Below are 25,874 nucleotides of genomic sequence, written 5' to 3'. Positions count from 1 at the left end.
GAAGCCACAGCAGTGAAGTAAATCAGATTATCTTGCATGGCAGCACTTCTTCATGTTGCTTGTAAGGGTTACAAGATTTGATCTCTTTGAACATGTTGCTGCCCTTTTCACCTAAATTTGTGAGATAATTCAAGTAAATTAAAACTAAGCTTTGTCTGGAAGTTAGGAGAAAACGATACTAAAATATGATGTCACAAGGACCTAAGCACGTTAATATATGCCTGTTGAGTCAAACATTGTGAAACCTGGGTTACTTTAGTTATTACTTTGAGGGGGGTGAAGAAGAGAGAAACTGTTCACACTTAATTGCATTCACGGAAATATACTTAAGGTTTATCAAATTGTTTAACATATTAAATTTTTCATTATTTCACAAAACTTTTCATCAGGAAAAGGGGTACAAAGGGTTAAAAAGGTATTTCTGACAAAAGTCATTTTTTTGCGGTTGAAATACGGTAACGCACATGCTAGCCCAAACAGCTGATTACGCATTTCTTTTATTTCCAATAATCTTCTGCCCACGGTGTGATGCTTTGCTTCGGCTGGCCAACCCCTGCTCCTGCTGTGCACCCGAGCGTAGGTCCCCAGGACATTCTACCATTTGTGATGGAGTTCTCTGCACGTTTCCTGTCCAGACCCAACTGACACGCTCTGGCTCAGAGCTTCAGTTAAATAGTGGCAAATTGACAGATTTGATAAGGAGTCTTGAATTACCCCATTCTCATTTCAGCCAATACAGCTTACCCAGATTTATGAATGTGCAGAAACCAATTTTCCTGCCTTCTCTAGGCCTGTTAGGCTGTGTTTAACCACCATTTTTCCCAGTTGTTCCAGTAGGCTACATCTCCCTTCCTTGCCTTCCCGCATATGTTTTCTTCCAGTGGAACTGAGAGCACAGAGGTTATTGCACATCCAGGTTTTGCCCCAACACGCAGTCACGATGTCGCTGAAATCCACAGTGTGGTAAGGGAAGAGTTTCTCCAGTCCACTGACAGCTTACTCAGTTTCTTTGCATAGTTCTGCATTTAGGTGTTAAAAAAACCCCATGTAACAACCTCAGATGGGACTTAAGACTTGGTATTTACTGATCCCAAATTTTATATCAAAATTCATATCCAAGACTTACAAAAACTACATAGTTTTACTGACTTCTAGATGTGTAATTTACTGAACCAAGAGTCTGTTGCTTCTTGCAATTACTTCAGGTGAAATAGTGGCTGCCTTGTCCTCAAAAGTAGAGGAATTGAGCCATAAATCCTATAAAGATTCAGGTACAAAATGAGACTAGTTACTGTTGGGTTTTGCAGAGAAAGGGATAGGGAACATTTCAGACCTCTCTTTGTTTGCTGTGCAGTGTCTCATCACAACCTGTACTTAAACAAGTGTAAACATATGACCTTCACGCTTTCCTAATGTTGCACACTGAGTCTTGACCAACACAGTTTTATCCAGAAATACTTTAGTTAGTGGCTCGGCACTTAATTAAATGTGTGTATAAATGAGCGATTGTTGCTACATCAGGCAGAACAGTAAAAATATTTAAAATACTAACTGGAACGAAGCAATAACCATTGCTTGAAGTGAATGAGTACTTTTTATTTATCTGATAAAGGCCATATTCAAATCAGAATTTTCCACTGCTATTAAGAACCTGTATCGTGTTACTAACATTACTATATTAAAACCAAAGTATGCCAATTATGGGCAAACACCATGCAATATCCATTCAATTTATATTTTTTTCCACTTATTTTTATACTATTGCTTCCCTACATAGTGATGTTGTGACTGAATGTTTCAAGATCGCTTTTCACTGCATTCTAATATAGGCAAAGACTCACATCTAAAATGAGGATTGTTTGCCAACGTTTAAGAAAATATTATTAGAACTTAAGTTGTATTTTCTTTGAAACAAGTTTGCTTATCTATTTTCAGTTAGATACAGTATGTAAATGGTTCAGTGAAAAGTATTATATGCCAAACCCAACAGTGAGTCCATGTTAATTATGCAATTGAATGTGTTTTTTAAATTTAGTTATTAACTTTGATCTGCCATTAACTTTGTAAGGTGTTTGTTCATTTAAATACTGGAAAGCGATTCTGATTCTCTTGCTAGTACATCCTCTGTCGGGGCACAGAGGAACCCTAACTTCCCCCCCAAATTGCTGGCACGCTGCTTTTCTTTGATGTCACTGGGTTAATACCGCGTCCCTCCGCTGGCCTCCACCGTCTGGAAGCTCCTGCTGTGGATACTGTCAAAGACGAGCAGAGGCACAGGCAGAACATACTGCTGCCCGGCTCCTCTGCTCGCTCAGACGCCTACATAGAGAGCTATAAAAGGACGGTCAGAGAGTCCTCGCTGCGTGTTAAGCCCCATGCGTTGGCTTATCAAGCCTGCACGTTTGGTACTGCTGCGTCACAGCCGGGCAAAGGTTTCAGCCAGCTGGCTGAAAATTGTGCCTGATTGAAAGTAGTCTTCCTACTCGTAGCCTCTGCCATCAGCCATAGCAATAGGCCCTGCAGCCCAGTTGCCATCAGAGCATGGACAGGACAGATGAGTGGAAACAATTAGAAGCTTCTTAACCTGTTCACTTAACATTCCCTTTTCAACTGTGTAAAATAAACCAACCTGAGCACTGACTGACTTCAGAGAGTCCTGCAGATTTAAGATATGCATTAAGACATGCTGTGCCCTATGCTTAAAGCTCAACAATTGAAGCTACCCCAGTTTGATGAACATCAAGCATAACGGGTGAATGTACGCAGTGCAGGTGAAGCAGCTTCTGACTTCATGGTAGCTTTCCTTGGCTGTCTCTAACCTGTTGGGAGACACAAATAATTCTGTCCTGTAATGTTATAAAGAAAATATTTAAAGACCACGTGCAAATTCAGAAAGGTGTCCTTACTTGGAAAGGTGCTTAAATACCCTTGGACTTTAGCACATTGTTGAATGTAAGTGTTTGCGTAAGAACTGGCTGTTCTGAACTAAGACGGAGACATTGTTTGGAGGATATGTTTTTCTTCCTTACTCTGAGAGAACAAAACCTGAGCTTGCAAAGCGTGTAACAAGATTTAGAAAGGTCTCTCTATTTTAGATCAGCTACGGGAAACAATAAACCGCCACAGTTATTAGTGCAATGCATGCCTCAGTGGCTTAATATGCTTCATTAACCTGAACAGTGAGCAGTGGTTCCAAGTGCGGAGTATGACAAGATCTTTTGCAGTTAGTGTGAGAGCATTAACCAAAATTCAGTTTCTAAAAGCTTTAGGTACGATAAACAGTGTAACTGTAATCAAGAAATAGGAACAAGAGTTGCTGCTAGACTTTGGGGTGTTTTCTTCCCTCCTTTCTATCACTCCCACTTTTTTCTTTGAATGCTAGGAGGAGATAGTGATGAATTGTTCCACAGCTCTTAGATATTGCCAGAAATCAACTGTTAATACAACTGGAAGCATTTATGATGATAGGAAGTATGCGTGCGTGGAGCTAAGATAAATAATCGGTTGACTTTCAGAATTAGTAATTTGCTTTAGAGATTAGTATTGTTTCTAAACAGTTTCAGTTTCTGCTGCAGAAAGTTATATATATATGTATCTATTAGGAGACAACACAACAGATTGCATTTAAAACCATTTTAAGTGTTGCCATCTTAGAATTACAGTAGCCATAAGTATATATGACAGCAGTCAGAAGAAAGGCTGTGAAAATGCATTGCAGAAGCTTTGAGTGCTATCACTGTGTCTGGTTGGTTGTTGTTTTTTTTTTTTTCTCCCCTGGCTTGTAGCCAGCGTAACCCCATTGACATTTCCTAGTAGGGTTTCCTTAGCCCAGTAGAGTAGAGTAGAGTGATTCACCTTCAGCTCACCAAGGGGGAAAGAAGCCTTTACCTTCATTCACTTTTTGTAGTTTTGCCATAGGTCCTCATCTCACTATTTTCCGGTTTTATCCTGACTCTCCCCATGGCTGATAGAACCACTGGTAGACAAGATGTTGCCAAGTCAGGCTATCGCTGAGGACAGACTGTTTCATGATACAGTCGAAGCTCCTTTCTCCTGGCCCTCCTTGCCAGAGTGAGCTGCGTGTGTGAAAATGTCCCGTCTGCTGCTTTCCAAGCAAGCTATTGCAAGCAGCTGGTTTAGTTCTGTGTAGATCCTTAGATACTTAAAGAGCAACGCTTTCCACACACACAAAGCCATTTAAGCTTAATAACCGTTTAAATATTTAGAGTATTTAGCTTCATAATGCTTCTAATTAGATCTTCCTATCTTGCTGCAATTATATCAGTAATAAATACTGTTCATGACAGTACCTTATTGCACAGTAAAATACAAAAAGTTCAGTACTGCTTTCCAAACACACAGTTTTTGCCAAAGGTTTACTAATAGTTAAAACTGCTCATTTACATATGCTCTAATAACACTTAGAACATTTCGTGTTCTGTTTTGAACTATATATGTTTATAATAACAAACTCATTCTTCGCGAAGGTGAGTTCCTCTTGTCAAACCCTTGCTTCCCCAGCTGTCAAAATTGAATGTGATAAGCAATTACTAAGTCCTGTTCTACTAGCCGAACAGAGGCTTCACTTCTGAAAGATTCAAAAATGTGGTTCCCTTCTTCCAGTCTGAAGAAATAGGGAAGGCCGATTACAAATGCCAGCTTCTTTGGGTGTACTCAGTGATAGCTGAGTATTGACCTTTTATTTGCCAGAAGCATCTATGGCATTTTGGAGGCTCACCTGTAAGTTAAGCAAATAAAACTACAATTACTTGGTGCTTGCCAAAATGTCAGCCCCGTAGTGACACCGGTAGTTTTGAGTCACACTGACACTGGATAACTGAAAGAATTGTAAAGAGAGGGACTACAATGTTGTCATTCATCTGCAATTTTTTTACTGATTCCTCCTATAATATAGCTGTACTGAGGGCAATTTTAGTCTGGTTTAGCAAAATCTTACGCTATTACAGCACTGGAAATGTCAATGGAACAATGCTTTCCAGCATTTAATTACAAAACACCTCCATTACAAAATGATTGATTCCCTTTCCAGAGCAGTAAGTTGCATCTGGTGACAGCATGTATTTATCCTAAGATTTTGGGCTTGCGCTTTGTTGTTTGCATCTTCCGAGGAGCATGTGGAACTTTACTGCAGGTTAAACCTCCACTTTTTCTTGGAGCTTGATGCTATCGAGCTCCTAATAAAGGCAATTGGAATTTAAAGAAAAATGCACATCCATTACTGTGTCTTGAGTTTTTACCTCTGAATTTGTCATGGAATTGCAAGATAAATCTCCACCGTGTTTACATGTATTGATGCTCTATTTGGAATCACTTTCTTGCTATGAAAACAATAGGATTAATGTCTCTAAGTCACCTACATCAGCTTAAAACTTCTGTTTCCATTTTATTCGAATACATTCTAAAGCAAAAACCTAGAGGTTGGATTATGGCACTGGAAACACAGCTGTGAAAGAAAAGCATAAGACAAGAAAGTGTATTCCTAGATGAAAGGGCTCTCCTTAGGTGCTCCAATAATTTAGCTGGTTTGGGGTTCTAGCTCTGTAGCCTGATGCCTCATGATGGATTTGTGTTGGAAACATATTTTAACTTTTCCCCTGTAGTTGTTAAAAGATGGAGTCCCCATCTCTTTCCCCATTTGACCTTCCATTTATTTATTTGTTTGTTTGTTTGTTTATTCTCTGATTATTTTTTAGAGAAACCTACTTCAGTAAAGTAGGACTTCTTTGTTGCACACTGCTGAAATAATCCAGTTTTCCCCTTCCTTCAGCAACGCTAAATTTACAATCATAGCTGCATGGTACAGAACACTCCTAGATATGAATGCCTTTCTTGCAAGTCAAAGCATTCTTAAGACTGTCAGAAAATTTTAGGAAACATTCATTTTATGGGCATTTTACTCAACATACTTTGAATTTTTAATGAGACCAATAATAATAATAATACAGATTGCATGTTTACGTCTTTTTTCTAACTACTTTCTTCCTAGATGTTTTAAACTTCAGGGTCTTCCGATCATACATTTATTGATGAAATTAAGGACTTGTGTTTACTGCAAATAAAACCCCCTATTTATCCAAACTGCAAATTAATTCCAGTTTGAAACGCCTCTGCAAAGCCTCGCAAATTTGTATTACCTGCGCATTTTGCTCTTAGTCTCTTTTACAGGCTAGAATCCCTGGGAATTCACTATTCCCGAGGCACAATGGTGAATCCTAGAAAATGAGTCTTGCCAAGGATGGGACTCAGCACAGCCCACATATAGAATGGGAGAAGCGTCTAAATAACAGCATTTAAATTAAAAAATAAAATAAAATTTAAAAAGCAGTATTGTAAAACATTTTAAAATCAAGTAGAAGTCCCCTTCTGCCCTCTACTTTCTTTACTACCTATTGCAAAGTGAGTGACATTATTGAAGTGTTGCCTTATATTAATTTTAATAAGTCTAATAATCTTGTGTTCACGTGGCGATGAGGCAGTGGAGGCGCTGACAGGTATGAGTCGTGTTTATCATCTGTGATAACTGAGAAGTTCTGACAGTACATGCTTCTTAGGAAAGTGGATCTTCTGTGAACATAACATTGACATTATCTGAGAATACTATGCAGAACAGCAGAGGTGTCTGATGACCATGGCTGAGAGTACAGTGTTTCTGATATTGGTAGGATTGTAGAGTAATTCCTCAAAGGTGGGCTATATATTATGAAGGTATTCTTCAATCAGAGCGTAGTTTCAGTTGTTATCTAATTAAATATATCTGGGAGTTCAAATAACCATCTTTATTAATAGTTCTTAATATAATCCAGGCACTCTTTCACTCATAGGTGAAGACTGAATACCTTAATATCTGTATTTTAATCTGAATAGTGTTTTATACAAAAGGAAAACCATTGCATAATTACACTCTTCAATGTGACAAGGGTCATCAAGATTTAGCACTTAGTGGAAAATGTTGTTGGCTTTACTGGACATCACCTTCCTCTGCAACTCATAATCTTTCACTGACTTTTGCCTTATTATGGGTGTCATGTTCTTGTTCTTGTCTTGAATTGCAAGCCTCTACCCAGCTGTGCTCCCTAAACTCTGCTGCTTAATACTCTCCCAGACTTCTTTATTCCATGAGTAAGCTTTGAGCAGCCTCTTTTATTAATGTTTATACACTTCTGGTCATGTCTTCTTCTGGACCATCTCCTGTTCTTAAGCTTTCTCTTTATTCCATCATATAATTCACCTCTTTGAAATTATGTTCTTATTGCAGGAAATGACTTTGACATGTACCAAAGCCAGTTTCTGGAACTTCGGCAAAGACTATTGTATGCTGAAAAAGAAAATAAAAAAAGATCAGAGGAACTGAGCCATGCCCTAGATGAAATTAAACATGTAGTTGCAAAAAGAATGAACTCGACAACAAATTATACAGGTTTGTCTGTATAAAAATGTACTGTGTTAACGGTTCAAAGTTTTATGTGCTCATTTCTTTATCACTGACATGGGGAGAAAAATCATTGGTTTCATTCTATTAGCATTAGGTAGAAGTTTCTACATTTAAAAAAGGGTGAGGAAGTAATCTGTAGACTCTCTTTAAATAGGATTGGTTAGTAACTAAACTAAGGAGAGGAAAAAAAAGGGGACACAATAGACTGCAGTGGTGTCGTAGTTGCAAAGCTGTAGATACGGCTAATCGAGTTTCTTACAGTGCTTATCCCTCTCTTGCTGCCAACTACAGAGCACTGAATAAGCTATTTTTACCAGCTTTTACTATGCCACCACACCCTGATAAATACTAGGGCTGTGTCTACCCTGGAAGGCAGGTGCACCTCCTCAGGTGTTCCACAGCCCTGGTCCTCCTCCTGCCCAGGTGGAGTGACTTTTTGCGGGGGGATGTTTTGGCCATGAGTGTTCTGCCATCCTGCCAGCGGACCCCAGGCACCAAGGTGCACGTGGAGGGTGTGCAGTCTCACCTCAGCACCCACACCACGTGCAGCCGGCTGCTTGCCTGAACCCAGGAGTTGAGAAGCCCCATGAGGTCTTGCTGGTTAGATACAGCCTAAGAATGTTTCCTCTAGATTTTATTTTTATCTTGCAGGTAGTGTGTTAATAATCTGAAGGAAATGTGAATGCTTGTAAGTGATGCCAGTTAAAAGAAAACCTTTGAGGGGGGATTTCTCTGCCTTTTTTTTTTTTTTTTTCTAAGAGGGACACCAATATGCAGTGAAGTTCAGTGATCTGGCTTCTTCCCATTGTTTAATTAAACTTATTTATTTAAAAATATATTAGATCCTTGCCTTACAGACTGTTGTACATCCCCATTTATCTGCACACTGTAGTTGCGTATAAATTAGACGGTTTGGTTCTGTGCCCTAAAAGAAATGATGTAGTAGTGCAGGACGTGCCTTGCTCCCTGTTCAGATTGGAAGAGCTACTTCTCTGAGGAGAGGAGGAAAACTAGAAGGGGCATCTCTGTGCTGGAAGCATTCCACAACACACCTCGACATCAAAATGAGTCTGCATGCTACTGAAAACTACTTTTTAAAAATCCTTATTTGCATTCAGTAGAGCAGACTGGTATCAGATTAAAATAGGGAATTAATCAGGACTGTTACCAGGAACAAGGTGCATTCTTGCTTTGTGTAGTCAGCTTCATTTCTTACCCTGTTCTTCCCCACCTCTTTTTGTCTATTTATTCAATATTAGTTCAGTGGGACTGTTCAGACGCATATAAACAAATGCTTGAGTGTTGGCAGGGTTGTGGTCTTACAAGCTTTAGAATAGAGACCATGTTGTCAGCTACCACTAGCCCCACATACGGCCGACAAAGAGTTACTGCCTAATGCACATAATAGCAGTAGAGGAGAGTGTGAGTCCCCCTTCCCTCTGCTCTTCATTCTTATTGGAGCCAGATGAATATCAGAAAATATTAAAGCTGGCAATTCACAGGATTCAAAGCAGAAATTTCTTAAAATCACTGAATAGTTTTCCTTTTATTTTTACTTACCTTTCTGGTCCCCATTCCAGCCAAGTTTTATTCTACAACAAAAATGAAAAGGTTTATTGTACGCAATACAACTCAAGTCCCTTGCCCAACCCTTGATAGGTACTACTTCCAAATAAAAATGAAAAGTTCTTGAAAAGTTATGAAGGTGGTTTAAAAAACCCCAAAGTTTCTATGCAGCAAAATTCCAGTATATTTAATGGCAAAATGGAGTGGGAGGAGTTGGGGGGGTCTCTTTCATACACAAATGTCTGGAGAGAGATATATATATATATTTGTATGTTTGTGGGTTTTTTTATAAAAACTGTTTTCTGTAGAGTGGGGAATCTCTGTCGAGTCATAGTTTTTAGTGGGAATATCTTCTGGAAGTTGAAAAACTTGAAACATAGTGCCCATTCAGTAAGCCTCTGTCTTCATTGATCTAAGCTGAGTGAATAAAGCTGATGGTGGTCCTTTGTAAGACTTTTTAAACTAACTTTGAAGGGTGGTAAATTTGGGGAGTTATCTTAATTGCATTTCTTAGGAAAAATAACTTTCCATCTAAGTCAATAAAGTTTCTGTTGTTTTTCTGACAGTGAAACTGTGAGTTTTCAAGTTTCCTGCAGCTCTGAAGGCTGTTAACGTGATTTTGTTGGCCAAAACTAATTGAGGTGGTGTTCTGATATCATGAAGTGCCCTAGCACAGGCTCTTTGCACAACTGATAAAGTGTCTGGAGGAGGCACCCACTGAAGTATGAATTACCTTAGATAAACTCATAGGAGCTTTATTTTTCTTTCAGAGCAAAAAGACATACACATTGTAGGTAGCTAGTAGGGTATAGAAAAATTCAGCAACAGAGAATGACAGACAGAATTCTGGTATGAGAGGCATATGCCGCCTGTGTCAGGAAAGCAAGATTTAAGCCTTTAGACAACTGGTAAATAAAGTCTGGAGTGATCTTCAGGTTTTTTCCAAGCAGTTTTCTTAAATATTAGAAAGTCCATTTGCTATTCTTTGTAAATGTAGTCTTCATTTTAATCCATTCAAATACCTTTTTTAAAATTGCATGGTGCATATCATCTGTGCCCCCATTAGTATCTTACATTATGCACAATTACGGTTTTTTGCAAGCTTATAATCGATTTTATAACGATTTTAGAATTAAGTTGTTCGAGTTTTTATTAAATTTATTTTGAAGAATTTTTACCACCACTGGAACATTCAGGATTGTTTATATCAGGGAAGATAAATTAGTAAATTAATGGTATCTGGTTTTTATATTGCTTATTTTAAAAAATAGGATTATTTTTATAAGGTCACATTTGAGTTATTTCAACATGAATAAATATTCTTATTATTTTTGTCTTTATTTTAAACTAGTAAAGAAAAAACAAATATTAGGAAAAAATTTTTCACAGAAAGAGTGGTCAGACAGTGGAATAGGCTGCCCAGGGAGGTGGTGGAGTCACCATCCCTGGATGTGTTTAAGGGTCGTTTAGATGAGATGTTGGGGGATATGGTGTAGGGGAGAACTTTGTAGAGTAGGGCTGATGGTTGGACTCGATGATCCCAAGGGTCTTTTCCAACCTGAATGATTCTATGATTCTATGAGTCTATGATTCCCTACTTTCCTCTTAACTACTACAGTCTTTTGTTTCTCTAATAGTTTGTAAAGGCCTGGATCTAGCTGTCCTTTTTGCCATAGGGCTTTATATAACCTGAGAACTTCTGTTTGAGCCATGAAAACCACCATGTGTTACATTTTGGGGAAAGCATTTAAGTTTGTTACATAATTAAGAAAGCTATTAATCAGAATCTGTGTTTCTTTTCATTTAAAAAGTTCCTTGCCAACTGGGCAAAATCCAAACCATTTTTTTTCCTGCTGCTTTTAAAATAACCTCTTGGTGTGTTTCAGATGGCTCCATCCTGCAACTGTTCAAGCACAGGGAAATGCAGGTGGAGCTCCCAGGACGTTCAGGTTTGGAGCTCTGCACTGCCGCCTGGGTGGGGAGCTTGTACTGGGCGATTCTCAGATTATTGCCACAGGAGGGTAATATATATGACATGCAATCACTTCTGGGGAATCGTTCTGACTGAGTAACATTGTGTGTGGTAATTGCTAACATTCAGTTGAGAAAAACAGTTCAAGTAATAGGCTTCAATGCTGGCTTTTTAATTTACGTGTGTATGTGGGTTTGTTGTTTCTTTAAGATGATATGAAGTGGAAAGGGTTAAACCTCACCGGAAAACTCCCTGTGCATCTTACAAACATGTACTACTATCTACCTCACCTTCGAGAGTATGAAGATGCCATTTTTCCAAATGTTATTTTTGGGCAACAGAGAACTGGAGGTAGGAAATAAAGTTTGGCTTATATTTTCTATATGTTTATACTTTGCATTAAGTTCTAGCAATGAAGCATACTCAAAGTTCGGAGTGGGTTTTCTCCCTAAACTTTATAATGTTGCCAAACTGTATAAATTTTAATGGGGATGGCAAAAGCACTTTTACCACGCCCATTCCAGTTTCAAGTCTTTACCCCAAAATATTCTGATAAACTTTTTCAAATATCAACAAAAAATAGTCATAATTGAAAAACAATATTATTTTCTGTTTTAGTCATATAGTCATATGACTAAGATGCATTAACTGTCTTTTATTCCTCAAAAATTACTATGAATGAAGAAGCTGAGGACAATTTATAATGCACTCAGTTTGCTAAAGTCAGAAACAAATGGAAAGGTGATGTGGGCATTTAAAGGATAGTAATAAATCTTCAGTGTAACTTTTTCATCCACAGGAGAAATCAGCTGACACCTGCACAAATCATAATGAATTCTAGAGAACTATAATACAAATGATAGTTACATCTTTCCTAACTGCCATGTTATAGGTAAAAAGAGCATTCACAATCTGTAAGCAAACAAGGAACTAGTCAACCGTTTTGCTGGGTCTTGTATTTTGTTGAAATTTTGACTTTTCTCTAGGGTGATTTTATATAAACATTGGCAGCACTTTTGATTTAACTAAAAAACCAACTTGGCCATGCCCATGACAACCGATAATTTTCTACAGTCTTCTCATCAGCAGGTGCAGTTGTAGCGATGTGATCTAGTGCTGTAGCTCTCACTGGAGTGCCCATAGATCAGTGTCAGTCTGTGAAAGACCAGAAGCTGTCAGCAAAATGATTTGGAAAAGAACCTCAGAAGACCAGATACATTCACAGGCAAGGGTGGGAAAAAAAGGGCAGAAAAAAATAACTAATGAAAGAACGCTCCATGTTTGATTTTTATTTATTTGTACATGAAAGTCACAATAGCAAGACTGCAGTTTAACAAGTACAGATTGACCTTCAGCATGTAAAACCAAACAAAACCCCAGTGGTTCAGCAGGTTATGTGCTGGGAAGGAACCTTGGAACTTCGACATTTTTGAGCTGACGCTGGCACAGATCATGAAGTTGGAGCAAGTCACTAACTGCACCTACTCCTTTCCTTCAAAATCTGCTGCTTCTTTACCAGCCTCACGAGGCTTTGGTGAATAGAAACCTTATGCAAGGACTAAGAATTCCACAGGTTTACTGAGCTATATTAGGTCACTGATTTAGGTAATGCCCATACCAATGAAAAAAGACGTCCTGCTTACAGTCTCATGATGTGATACAGCACAGGTTTGCTACTAGTGGAGTCTTTGCCAGAGACTATTTCAGTTCCTTTCTTCTTAATAACGACAATGTCTAAGTTCCTTTCTTCTTATTATTGATTATGCTGAGAGTCATTGTTTCCTATCAATTAAACTACTCAGGAAGATTTTTGAGTGGGATTCCTTTCTGAGATACACAGTGCTCACCTCCTGTGCGAACTGACTCACTAAAGCAGTGTTGGTTTAACTCCTACTACTCAGATCTCCATTCCAAGAGCTAGCGCTTATTTTGCAATATCCACTTTTGAAACTCAATAGCAGATCCCTATGTGTTTGCCAGAGGGAGTAATATCTCCAAGTTCTCAAATGCTGACAGTCTACACAGTCTAGACCTGGTGCTTATAACACAGACACAGGTGCCTCTAACCTAAACTTAGCTGGAGGCATCTCTCCTTCCAGGTAGTAAAGCAAATGCTGTCACAGTGCTATAGGAATATTAACTGTCACCAAGTCTCACGGTCACATCAAATCAAAATTAAAATGTAATTTCAGTTTCCCTTTACCTGGCTTAAAATTACGTGACTTCTGGACTTCTTTCTTTGCAGTCTCACTGGTGATGGGTATTCCTACTGTGAAAAGGGAAAAGCAACATTATCTAATTAATACACTGCATTCCTTACTGTACGAATTTTCTGAAGAGCAAAAGAACGACTGTGTAATAATCATCTTTGTAGCAGAGGTAAGTTTGCATGGAAAAGTGCAGTATGCTGATAGACAATATGGAGATTTATGTCTTTCGTGTAATAGTGTAGGAGAGACAGCAAAATCCGCTTAGCTAGGCTTTTGGGAGGGATTTCTTCAGGGCTGGAGGAGATAGTGAGCAGTTAGTCCTTCAGTGTTTATATGTGGAAAAAACCATGTAACTCAGACAATTGAAGGATAAAAAGTCTCATTACATTTACGAACACAGTTGTTGCAGTCAGATTTTCAAATAAAACCATTTGTCTCGTTATTTATCTCTGAAAGTAAAGTATTCTACAGGAGTGAAATGGAAATTCTCCACAGAAAAGTTCCATAGAACTTGAAAAAAGTAAACTTAGTCTAACAAAAGTTCAGATTATTTATCTGCTGTTCTGATATTATATATCTTGCAAAGTACCTTGACATGCTGGAGCCTTGCCTTCTGCACGTGTATTGGCATTTCTTGTGAAAAAGAAAACTGTTCAGAGACTTGAACAGTTCCATGTTTGGGAAAGTAAGCAGTGCTCATGGTAAAACGTTAGGGGTAAATGATTTTTTTTCTCATTCCAAAATGTCTTTATCACATTGGAAAAAAGCTACAGAAGGGAATTAGCTAGTGATAGTTACTTGCAGGTAAAAAGACCGTGCAATTATTCAGACTTCATATTTATTCTTCATATTTCTTTGTCCTTCCATAAACAACATTAAATTTCATACATGTATTCATTAACAGTTTGTTTTTTTCATTCAGTCATCACTTAGAGCAGCTTTTGCAGCTGTAATACTGTCAAACAGAGCATAGTTCACTTTATTAAGTTAGGTCATGACTTCCACTTTTCTGTTTGGATCACAATGGTAAGTAGATAGACCCAATTTTACTGGCTGTAGTTCCTCTTCAGCATAATTTTCAGGACCCAAACCTCTTTTACAGTTGCTGTTTCCCAATGAGGAGCCCTGGCAATGATGAGCTTTGCCTAGCTGCCATTCTGATAACCCTTTTATTACAGGGCTTCAGAGAGTTCTTTGAGTTTTTAAGGGTTAACTTTTGAATAGTACAGTTTCCCACTGTGGACAGTCCTAACATGGCACTTTTAACAAACAGTAGCTTTGGTTGTAGTAATAGTCCATTTCAGCCAATTTAGGATTAAACTGCTGTTGTAAGAATCAGCCTCTCCCCATTCTCCCATCCCCAGAGTCACGTTCTTGCAGCTTCCATTTTTCAGTCATGCAGTAAATTAGAGCAGGTTGATTGTGCTGATATGAGAGGTGATAAGAACATTTAATTACGAGAGGAGGGCAGGTGTGTTCACTGGTCATGAATCCCCACCTTCCTTTTTCCCACAAAGTTTCAGAAGATCAAGTTAAATGTTTACATCATGAGTTAAGTCAGAGTAACTTATTGACTGCAAGTGAGTTGCAAAGTTGTTGGTATTTTTTTCTTATGGCAGTTCTTTACTTACCACTTCACATTGGTTTTACTTACTACAAATTTAATACATATCTGATAATAATTATTTGTGTGTTTAAAAAAAAAATCTGAACTGATAAGGCAGGTAATTGTGCTGCTTTGGAAATCACATCCATAAAACTTAGCACTCTTTAATATAGTTAACATGTGTTTTGCACACTAAAACTGTTGCTTTTATGAAACAGCAGCGATGAATACATATGGCCTAAAAATTTCCACACTAGGAGCCTTAAGTTTGTTATATTAGGAAGAAACTCTAAATAAAAATTTTAAGTATCGCTAGATTTAGAAAATTTTGCTTAGGTGTCTTTTCTCAACAGCCTCAGGCCTCTTTTGTGATTTTTGGATGATTTACCTGAAATGGCTCTCTTTACTGCCAGTGATATGACTGTGCTTTTCTGGCGTAACTGAAAGCTGTAGAACAGAATTTTATGTAGAAAATGGCCTGGCCTCCTGCAGAAGCACTGAAAAAACAAAATGCAGAAACCACAGTCAGAGATACTTCAGTTCTACTTTCAACTACATTGAAAGTTCAGTTGGCTTGAAAACCCTGTACTGTCCTTTGGTAAAAATGCTGCTATAGCGTATTGCTTTTGTTTGGAATGAAAAGAATTAGAGAATAAAAATGAAAAGCTTGCATATAAATATCCCCTACAAAATAGGGATATTTGCTTAATACAAAAATGAGTGACTTGACATGAAACCCCCCTTCTTTTCTTTAGGTGAATGCAGAATACGTTAACAGTGTTGCAGAAAGTGTTAAAACCAGGTAAGTCCTATAGACCCAACAGCTAGTAAACATATTTTGAGCTTTTATGGAAAGAATTAGAGCATTTCAGCAATAAATTACAGCTCTACCATACTGATATGGAGCGCTGCTAAGAAATGAGGAAAAGGTGTACTCTTAGTATGTATGTCATAACACACTGTGAAATTCAGAACAGAAGGATGTATATCAGTTTATTTTCCTTTTCTTATTTCATAAATATGCTTTAACTAATCAGGCAAGGTCTCAGTTTACGCCTCTGATAAATATTTACTTCAACCTAAGTCTTTTCCCCATGAAGTTAATGATGCAATTCAAGGCACCTGAGGCTACGTGTGTTAGGTCCCCACTGACTTCACAGCCCTGCAGTGTATTCTGATCTCTGTCATGTTTTCTAGGTGTCTTTGTTTCCCCATTTGCCTCTTCTTCATGAAGGCAATGGAGTTTGGACAGCAATTGGATTATATTTATAATGTTAAATACTATTATATGATGGGTAATGTGAGATGGATATTCTTTGCCGTGCCACATCAATGTGAGAGCTATCGAATAAAGGCTTGTTTGCCCACTGCAGTTTTGCTTGCTCTTACCATTCTTTCCCACGGATGTTTACAGCATCATGTGCATGTTAAAAACCTTAAAGCAGCTTGAAAAGAGTAACTATTAAACTAAAATATTTGGGGAAAAAAAATACACTCATTGGAGATTTATTTTGTCTTACAAAAGCTGCTTTCTGAAAATGGTATAGTGTAGTATAGCAGTGTAACTGTCACAAAACAGATAAGGCTAAAGGCCCTGAAGCACAGCTGTGTGAAAGAAGCAAGAGATGAAACCTTGTTGTGCTGCAGTACTGGTGTTGCTGGTTTCTTTGATGCACAACCTTGTTCGTGAATTGGTTACTCTGGCAGAACCCCACTTTGGCCAGGATTTGAAGTGAAACAGCCTTTCCCCTCTCTCCTTCTTTAAAATGACTACAAGAGAGCTCTCAATCTTTGTATCAATGTTTTATTGGAATTACAGAATCATTTAGGTTGGAAAAGAGCTTTAAGATCATCACGTCCAACCTAACCTAACCAAGTCCACAGCTAAACCGTGTGCCACATCTACAGGTCTTTTAAATATCTCCAGGGATGGTGACTCAACCACTTCCCTGGGCAACCTGTTCCAATTCTTGATAACCCTTTCGGTGATGAAATTTTTCATAATACTCAATCACCAAAATTTTTCCTAATACCCAATCTAAACCTCCCCTGGCACAACTTGAGGCCGTTTCCTCTTGTTCTGTCACTTGTTACTTGGGAAAAGAGACTGAGACCCACCCAAAACAAAACAAAAAATTGAACAAGATCCCTGGAGAGGTTGCCCTTTTCCTTCACTTTTGAGGCTTTTCTGCACGTCCTGCTCCACACAAGGGTTTCCCAGACTGTATTTAAGGTGCAGGTTTCCCCCAGAAGGCTCCCTGAGCTGAGCTTGCTAGCTAAGTAATAGCAATAGCTCCCTGCCTCCAGAGGGTTTAGCTCAGCAAGGAGAAGGGGCAGTTCTCCTCAGTCCTGTGGAGCACCATCAAGGTACAATACGTACAGCAGCTTAAGCACTTAGAGGATTTTTATGATTTCTTTATGGTTTTTGAAAAAATTACTGCAGAGTAGAGTCAGTCTTACACAGTAAGACTGAGATTCTTTTTCATACATATGCTTATACTATGATGTGCTTGATTTTCAATGTTAGCTTTTTTTCATTAGTCATAGGAAATGGGGAACTTAGTTCTGAAAACTCCTTATTTTAGTGATCCGATACCTATTAAAAAATGAAGAATTTTTGATCTTTTTTTTTTATGTATTCTGGAGGAAGAGGGAGATCTGACTTCCAGGTTTGGCTCCCAAACTTGATTACACATTTTTTTCAATGACTTTTAAAAGGAAAAATGTAATCCTTGGAGCAGAGACTAGACCCAGACTCCCTGTACCAAACCCCCTACTCCAGGACAGTGTTATTTTGGCTAGAATGTAAAATTGGAGCAAGTGTAAGGAAGCTAGGAGCTGTCACACAAGGGGGAACAGTTGTGTGCAGCTCTAGATAGTGTATTTGGTTGTGAATTCCTGCTGCATTTTGGCAACCATCTCAGGATTATGAGTAAGCATCTACAGATGCAGGAGGGGCAGGATTTCTGAAACACACTTCTCTTGAGTATTTTCTGTGACTTTGATGAATTACAGTCCTGCCTGTATTGATGGTTGTCAAAGATCCCTTCTCAGTTCCTAATTTACAATCTGAATGACTTAATTTCTTTGCTGGAGTTGTGAATTCCACTTACGGAGGAGCAGACCTAAGTCTGGGGATCTGCTGTCCGTGGTTGCCCTCAAAAGTCTTTTTGAGGAATGGGGTCTCATTAAGCTTCTCTTCACAGCTTCCCCAGAGAAATCCAGTCTGGAGTCCTAGAGGTTATTTCTCCTCCTGCTTCTTATTATCCAGATCTTTCCAACCTGAAGCAAACATTTGGAGATTCGGAGGACAGAGTAAGGTAAGATAGCTGTATAAAACCTAAGAACTTTTGCTAAGAGTATAAAACAGAAAATTCTGCAAAAGTCAACGTTGTTTGAGCTGATAATGGGTTTGTATTTCAAAGCTAATGGACCTCAAGTGTACTTTTAAAAAAAATTATTACATAAGGAGATCTCGAGACAAGCTATGCTGCACCTCAGCTTCAGGGTTCCTTTGGGTCTTGACTCTAGGCATCCCACAGGTTTTAAACCAGATGGATCATGCCAAGAGACGATAGGTTACATGATCTGGTCATGAATTTAAAAATAGGAAAATACTTTATGTGACAGGTAAGGGAGGAGGGGCTCAGTGAACACACAAAGGAAACCCCATGCGGCCCCTTTGATAACTAGTAACAACTACTGTGGGTTTAATTAATGACCTAACTTTTGCTGATCATGGGCTACTATTAATAGTATATCCTAACGGGTGATTTCATTCGCTCGTGTGCCCCAAATTCACTGAGACAAATTATAACCTAACAAAATTGATTTGCTAGAGGAAAGTAATTTTCTTTTGATCAACAATAACTAATTTATCAGAAGCTACCCCAACAATGCAGCAAGAGAGCTGCAGTACTGAGAGTTTAGGTTGAAGGAAATCAACAAACTGTATATATGCATGTATATTTGGTTTATAGATAAACATATCTTTCAGAGCATAAACATGTATACATACTTAGACTTAAGTTTCAAATATGATTAAATTTGAATCAGATACACTCTTGTTAATTAAACACTGATAAATTACACTCTAGTCCTTTAGCATTGATTATAAAACATCAGCTTCATCCTCTGGTAAAATCAGAGACTGTACCTTGTAGAAAAAAAAATCTGTGTTTACATTTAACTTGAAAATGAAGTTTATCAACCCGTTTTCTGTGCTGTTCATCAGTAAAAGCACTTAATTTTAGATCTTTAATCACTGTGTGTTAATCTCTACTGTTCATAATGTAATGAGTAGAATCTTGAAGTCATTTGATGTGAATATACTTGTTAGACATTTTGTTTCAGGCTGCATTGATACGGATCAGATTTTTTTGCTTAGTTAATGTTAACTTTTATAGAAAAGTGAAATTATTTACAAATGTTTACACTGGTTATAGAGGAATTTTTATTTACTTAATGATGAGTTAGAATACTCAATGTTACAATTTTACTATAGAGAAAAAAAACTTCAGAGCATTAGAAATGCCTTTATTATAGAAATAACTCTTGCAACCCTCCCTCCAAAAAAGCTTATCAGAATTTGCTGCTTATGTTTAGGTGGAGAACTAAACAGAATTTGGATTATAGCTTTTTAATGCTATATGCCCAGCCTAAGGGAACATTTTATTTACAGGTATGTTCACATTATCATTAAGTAGCTGCAATACATCTGTACTGATCATTAGCTTTGGCAATTTAAATTTATTTCAAAGGCCTCAATAAAAATAGCAATCTGTTGTCATTTTCTGTGTATTTTGATTATCTTTACAAGCATCCACGTATTTCTGTGTTTATATACATCTTGCAGCCAGGTATTATTTGATTAAATTCATCGGTACCTTCCTGTCATTTGTGAGGTTGAATAACAAGGTAACTGAAGCATGAAACCCTTATTTGATTAGGTTGAGAAAGTCAGAGTTTGATGTGTTTTCACTTGGTGCAGCAGGACAGAATAGCGATGGTAAATCCAGGTTATGGCCCAGATCACAGTGAACCAAAAAAACCTTACAGATAGGGAAACATACCAGTATAGTGATACTGGAGACAAGGTTAAACTGCAAGTTGGTACAGATCCTAAATTCTCCAGAAGATTTAGAGTGTTAGACTTTAAGAAGATCCCCATGCATTCAGGCTTAGGTTTAGCCATCATTCTAGATTTGTGCTAATTTGCACTCCATAGAGACAATAATCACCACTAGAGATTTCAAAATTTATCGCAACTGTTCAGTAATGGAACAGATCCATAAAATTCCATGTGGCTTGTAAAAAAAAAAAAAGAATGGCATTTTGCTTAGTTCTTAGTTTTCCTCGATCTTCTCCTGCTTGAACAGGCCTCAGACTCTGTGTCACAGAAGTACATCATGAGATTCCCAGAAGCAGGAGAAAGGCATGAGCAGGCATCTCGTGCAGTTCTTGTCAGCATTTAACACAAATGCATTTGAGCTGGGCGACTCAAGAGTCTATGCTCTGTTCTCAGATTTGGTATAGGCACTCAGAAGACAGATGGACAAAGAAAAATGTGGTCTGTTGAACAGTTAAGGTTTACTGGAAAATGAAGTATTTTCCTGTGACTTTCACATATTTTTAAGAACACTACCCAAGCTTACCAAGTCTACCAAGTGCACTAGAGCATTAAGACATGGGAAACATGACAAAGGGAGATGTTAAGCATGCTGCCAGACACTTACTGTCCCTTTCTGTTATAAAGTTCTCTAAGCATTCATGTTTGCATGGTAATGACTTAGGTATTCGTATTTTTAAAGAAATTAGAGAATTTGAGTTTTCTTATCTGAGACATTATGTAAGGACTGAACTGTGTTATTTGGAGCAAAGCCTGGATTGTGATGGTCTGGTGGTAGTTGTGGCTGCATTCAGAATTTTCTTAGAAGGAAACTATGCTTTCCTCATACTGTTACTTAGTATATCCACTTCTTCATTTGTGTGTCCAGTCTGCAGCTGTTTCTGTAGCACAGATGCTGGTCTGCCCAGAAAATACTCTGTAGAGTACAGGAACACATACTGCCATAAAGTTAGTTATGATCTCCCTCCATTTGGAAGCCTTGTTATTAATGGAAAGCAAATAACTTGAAAATCCCTTTTCTCAGCTTGGTACAAAGATTTACTACTAATCTTAGGGAAATTTGAACTAGCTTAGATTTTATTTACAGTTTTGTCAGGAACAGTATCATTTGGGTGACTGATACTAACTTCTGAATTTTGAAAGAAGATAAGCATACATAATTAGTCTTGATGTCTGTAGAACAGTTGATGTCATGAGTCAGACAAGATCTTTGCTGAATAAACACATAAACATTAATTCTAGGATACTGCTGGATCAGGATGTAAGCAAGTAGGTTTATGAAGTCCACCAAAGCTAACTGGGTTGCACTGTGGATGAACCTTACCTACTGATCAAACATAATCTTTGAAAAAAGCCAATGAATCTCATCAGTCATTGAATCTCTTCTACTTTGCCTGTCTTATTTTTTCCTTTTTCCTGAACCAGCTACTGCTTTTTTTGGTCTTTTTTGTGAAGTTTTCTTAATCAATAAAAAACTAAGAGAACTTTGAAATACTTGTTTCCACTTTCGCAATACTTCCTGGAGTCCACCAGAGCCCCTCAAGATGCTTGTAATAACGCCAGAGAGAAGCAAATGGGGTCTCAACATAGCCATAAAAACAGTCATTTGAATCCCAGCCTAGTAGTGAGGACACGCATTTGTTCTTTGTGTCCATGTAGACTTCATCTATTCTGAAGTAATTAAGTATTTCAAATCTGAAAGCATCTGAAAGAAACCCAGATACAGCAGTTTTGGGGAAGTACTTTCTATTAGCACTCAGATAAACCAAAAATAAAACATTAAATACATATTTTAGTATCTTCAGTTAAAATATGTTATAAATGTCAAACTTATTTAACTGAAATACTGCTATGCTTTTTTTCACCTGATGAGTTTTTTCCTTGTGGAGGCTGGGGGAGCTTTGTGTATTTATATATAACATATATGCATATACTGGTAATATATATTGCCAGCAGCACTTCTCTGTATGCCATTATTACAATTTCTCTAATGTGTTTCTCTAATGGTTTTAAGGCCTGAGCAATAGCTCAGTGAAGTCACTAGCAGTCTTTGTATTGATTTTTTTTTTTTCTTCCCCCCCACTAGACTCTAGGTCAAGGCTGTTATTTGGTAGAGCTCCTAAAAGGAATAACTTTCATGAAAGTGCATTTTTAGCTGAAATTTTCTTTATGCTTGTACTAAAAAAAAGAAAAAATCTTTATGGAATGAACTTTTGGAGGTTTGTTTTCTGTGGAAAATGAGAGAATAAGATTTTTCAGCTAAACAGTCTTCACATATTTGTTGAACAGTGATTCAAAATATAAAAATACCCTAATATAATTACAAAGATACTTTCCTGTCTGATGCCTACACTTCCATTGTATGCTACCACTTTTTTGTTGCTTCTTCATTTTTACTTCTCTTAGACAGATAACCTACATACACAAACCAAATGGAAACCCATTTATTGTCTATCATTTAGGAAATTTACATAGCCTTGCTATTGTGCACTTATCTTTTTACATCCCAAAGTACTGATGAGTGAAGGGAAATTAGCTGCAATTGTGTGTTCTGCTGGCCTTCTCATGGCAATGGGGCAAGTAGACTAGACAGTTCATATCTTAAACTTCCTGACCTAGCTGTGTACCGCCACTGCATGATCTCCACAACAAGTGGCTGTAAACTGAAGCCAGAAAAATTGAAATTAGAATTTGGGTACCACCTACTAATCGTTCAGGATAATTATACATAGTGTAACTTCACTGAAAAAAAAAAACTCGATACTCTAAGCAATGGCAGATGCTCTTCAGGAAGATGTGCTTTAGTTAAACACAAATTATGGGGCTCAGTACAGGGTTAAATAAACAACTTTTAATGGCTTGCACTACATAGGATGTCAAACTACATTCTCCATTACTGTCAGCTTCAGAAAAGACTGTTTCAGACTTCTCCCTATGCAAAACTACTTTCAGTTCATAACCACGTTCACACCCACTTTGCATCACAGCCTCTATATTTTTCATCTTTACTACTTTTATATGCTTTCTTCTAGTGTTTCTCAATATGGTCATCTCACTGGGTTTTTGAGATACTCCTCTTTTGCCTTTTGTCCTTTTTTGGGTGCACCTCAATTTCTCTTTAAGGATTCTCTGAAACTCTCTTTGATTCCTTGCTCTTCTCTCTTTACATCTAGCTACTGTATAATCCTCTTAGCTCATTTAATTTTATGCAAGATTTCTTGTAAATTGATGTTTGGGGTTTTTTCGTTGTTGTTCTCTTCTGCATAACTGTCACCTCAACTCAATCTCCAGATCTCAGAATCTGTTAATAAGCATTCATCTTGATCAGTTTGTTTCCATCTATTTTTTGTTATCTTACCATCAGCAAAAGCGAATGGGGTCAGAACATATCTCTTAATCTTGTCTTTCAAACTTCATTCTACTTCCTCCTGGGTTCACTGTTGACAGTGCATTTCTCCCCCACCAGCCCTACGCTTCTAGGAATGGCCAAATTCATCTAAAAGCTGTGAGCCCCCTCTCTCATGCTCTTGCTGCTGACTCTGCACTGAGTCAGTTGAGGATGCAAAACTAGCAGGAAATCATGCATTTTTTTTCTCATAGCATTCATTTTCTATCTATTTAGCTTTCTGAATCAGATTCCATCTTCACCAGACAAGCACCAGGGCCAATGAAGTACAGCAGTAAGATCAAATTAACTGTGTCATTACACTGCACCCCAACAGCATTTTCCTGAAGGCTTAGCCTCCTCTTCCTGTGTTTTTGACACCCGTACTGAATTCAAACCCTGAATTACTTGCTCCTTAATTATTTCTGGAATTTGATTATTTCCTTTGTGTCATTACGTCTAAACTCCTTGTTCAGCCTCATTATCCTCAGCTTTAGTAACTGGAACAGCTTCTGGCTTTTCAGATCTCCCGTTCTTCTCTGAAAGTCATGCAAAAATGCAGCCAAGGCCTTTCCCATTTCCTTGACAGATGTCAGTCTCCTTTCCCAAGTATTCTTTAGCTGGCTTTACTGCTGTATTCGGTGTCAGCCTTTACAGCACCTGGAAAGCTCTGTGTATTCCTGTCCTTCAGCATGATTCACAGCATGTTCCTTCTTTCATGACTAACATTCCCTGAAACAACTTGCTTTCTACTAGCATCTCAGTAACCATCCATAGTTCTCAGTCACCTTTTAGGTATAACAAAGTCTGCCCAGGCTACTCTACAGAGCTTTTAACCATCTGCTTTAGATGCCTCTTTTTTCACACAATTTGCTTATCAGTGCTTATGCAACTTCAGTACAAACTGTCCACTGTCGTCTTCTTTAACCTCTATCTTTTTGCTTAATGTTTTCTTTTAAGTGAGATCTCTTCAAGGTAGGGAGTCCTCCTTTCTCAAAAAAAGTGAGAAGCACTCATGGTGTTATGGTCACTCCTGTAAATAAATATTTAATGAATAATACTGAAATATACTGAAAGAGATATATGTAGAAGTTTAGACAGCAATCCACTGTAGTTTGGCACAGCTTCAGTACATCCTGTACAGCAGTCAAACACAATGCAGTTATCACTTACATGTGGCAACATCACCATCCCCTCTGCAAGCAATAAAACCACCATTTGCCTTCTCTTTTTTTGTTGCCTTTTTTTTTTTTTCCCCAGCTGGAAGATGATATTATAGCCAAACCTGATTATATTCAAAGAATAAAAAACTTTGCTGCTAAACAGTCCCAAGAGTGGATGATTCTCGAGTTCTCCCAGCTTGGATTTATTGGTAAGCATTAAGACCTCAACAGGGTCAATTGGATTTGGAGCTGTGTAGGTGGAGTAGGTCTCACTCAGAATTACATTTCAAAGCATGGAAGGACTCACAGAACAAAAATTCCTTGGTTTTCTAGGAAAGCTCCCACTGAAAGTCTTTCACTTTTTGTGCTCTTTTTAATGCAGAGTCTCCCTAGCATAGGATCTAGTAGATGAGTTCCCATAAGAAGCAAATTGTTCCACCTCAGGCCTGTAGCATGTAGTCTTCTTTTCAATTATGGAATTTGAACAATCTATATAAAAATCTCCTTCCTTTCCTTTGTTGAGCAGAACATGCATCCCATATCACAGGGAAGGTTTTTTATTATTTTTAGGAGTAAGTTTCTTTTTACATTTTTTCTTTGGTTCTAATACAATTTACTTGTGATAACACCTTATAAGTGTTAGGTCAAACCCAGACATCTAACAAAATCTCATAATACAAATAGCAAGAGAACTAAATGAACAGTGATAGTATTTTAAAAGCAACATTTTTCATACCTAGATCTTAATTTAAAGATATTCAATGTAGTATTGCCAGTGAAATTGCATGTCTAGCATTTTGAGGAATTAGACTTCATTTCATCTGACACACTGATACAGGTGACTGGCAAATTTGTGTTTGAAACTAGGATATAACTGCATTGGTTGACTATGTGAAAATATCTCCAGGCATGGGATGGAAATCTCTTCAAAAGCCCAACAAGCTGGAGGATAAGCAACTCTCCAGAGTTGAAGTCTGTGTGAAATTTTCGCTAAATATCGGAAGTATATCCATGTGTTTAAGGCTGGAATAAACATAAAGCTAGTGATTTTTGTACAGCAATAAAAATATCTGAATATGCAACTTCTTGTCTTGCTTTCAGGAAAATTGTTTAAATCAGAAGATTTGCCACTCATAGTGGATTTTTTCCTCATGTTCTATAAAGATAAGCCCATAGACTGGCTTATAGACCACCTGCTCTGGGTTAAAGTGTGCAATCCGGAAAAAGATGCAGTAAGTATGTCTATGAATTTATGAACTTAAGTAATATTCAAACAGTCTCAGAGACAAAATAATTTAGTTTCAAAAAAATGAGTCTCAAACCTGACCTACTTTGTGGGGAAAGAACTGCTGTGGATCTGCAAGTGTGGCACTGTGTTTGAGCCCATTAGG

At 37.8% G+C, this 25,874-nt stretch overlaps 1 protein-coding gene across 3 annotated transcripts in view; it reads left to right on the top strand.

The window, feature by feature from the left end:
• Positions 1-25,874, top strand: part of MGAT4D (MGAT4 family member D) — a 98,017-nt gene that overhangs the window by 60,899 nt on the left and 11,244 nt on the right. For all 3 annotated transcript variants that reach the window (XR_012628800.1, XM_074867365.1, XM_074867364.1), the window contains exons 2-9: positions 7,277-7,438; positions 11,202-11,342; positions 13,237-13,370; positions 15,563-15,609; positions 18,014-18,127; positions 19,413-19,488; positions 24,581-24,692; positions 25,585-25,715. Coding sequence is in view for 2 of the 3 variants with exons in the window: in XM_074867364.1 (XP_074723465.1) it covers positions 7,277-7,438; positions 11,202-11,342; positions 13,237-13,370; positions 15,563-15,609; positions 18,014-18,127; positions 19,413-19,488; positions 24,581-24,692; positions 25,585-25,715 (917 nt within the window). In the remaining variant the exon portion in view is untranslated. The remainder of the gene's footprint in view (positions 1-7,276; positions 7,439-11,201; positions 11,343-13,236; positions 13,371-15,562; positions 15,610-18,013; positions 18,128-19,412; positions 19,489-24,580; positions 24,693-25,584; positions 25,716-25,874) is intronic.

This window comes from Strix uralensis, chromosome 4 (genome assembly GCF_047716275.1).
Source record: "Strix uralensis isolate ZFMK-TIS-50842 chromosome 4, bStrUra1, whole genome shotgun sequence".
In the NCBI taxonomy this organism is placed as follows: domain Eukaryota; kingdom Metazoa; phylum Chordata; class Aves; order Strigiformes; family Strigidae; genus Strix; species Strix uralensis.
This window is presented reverse-complemented; position numbering and strand designations above follow the sequence as displayed.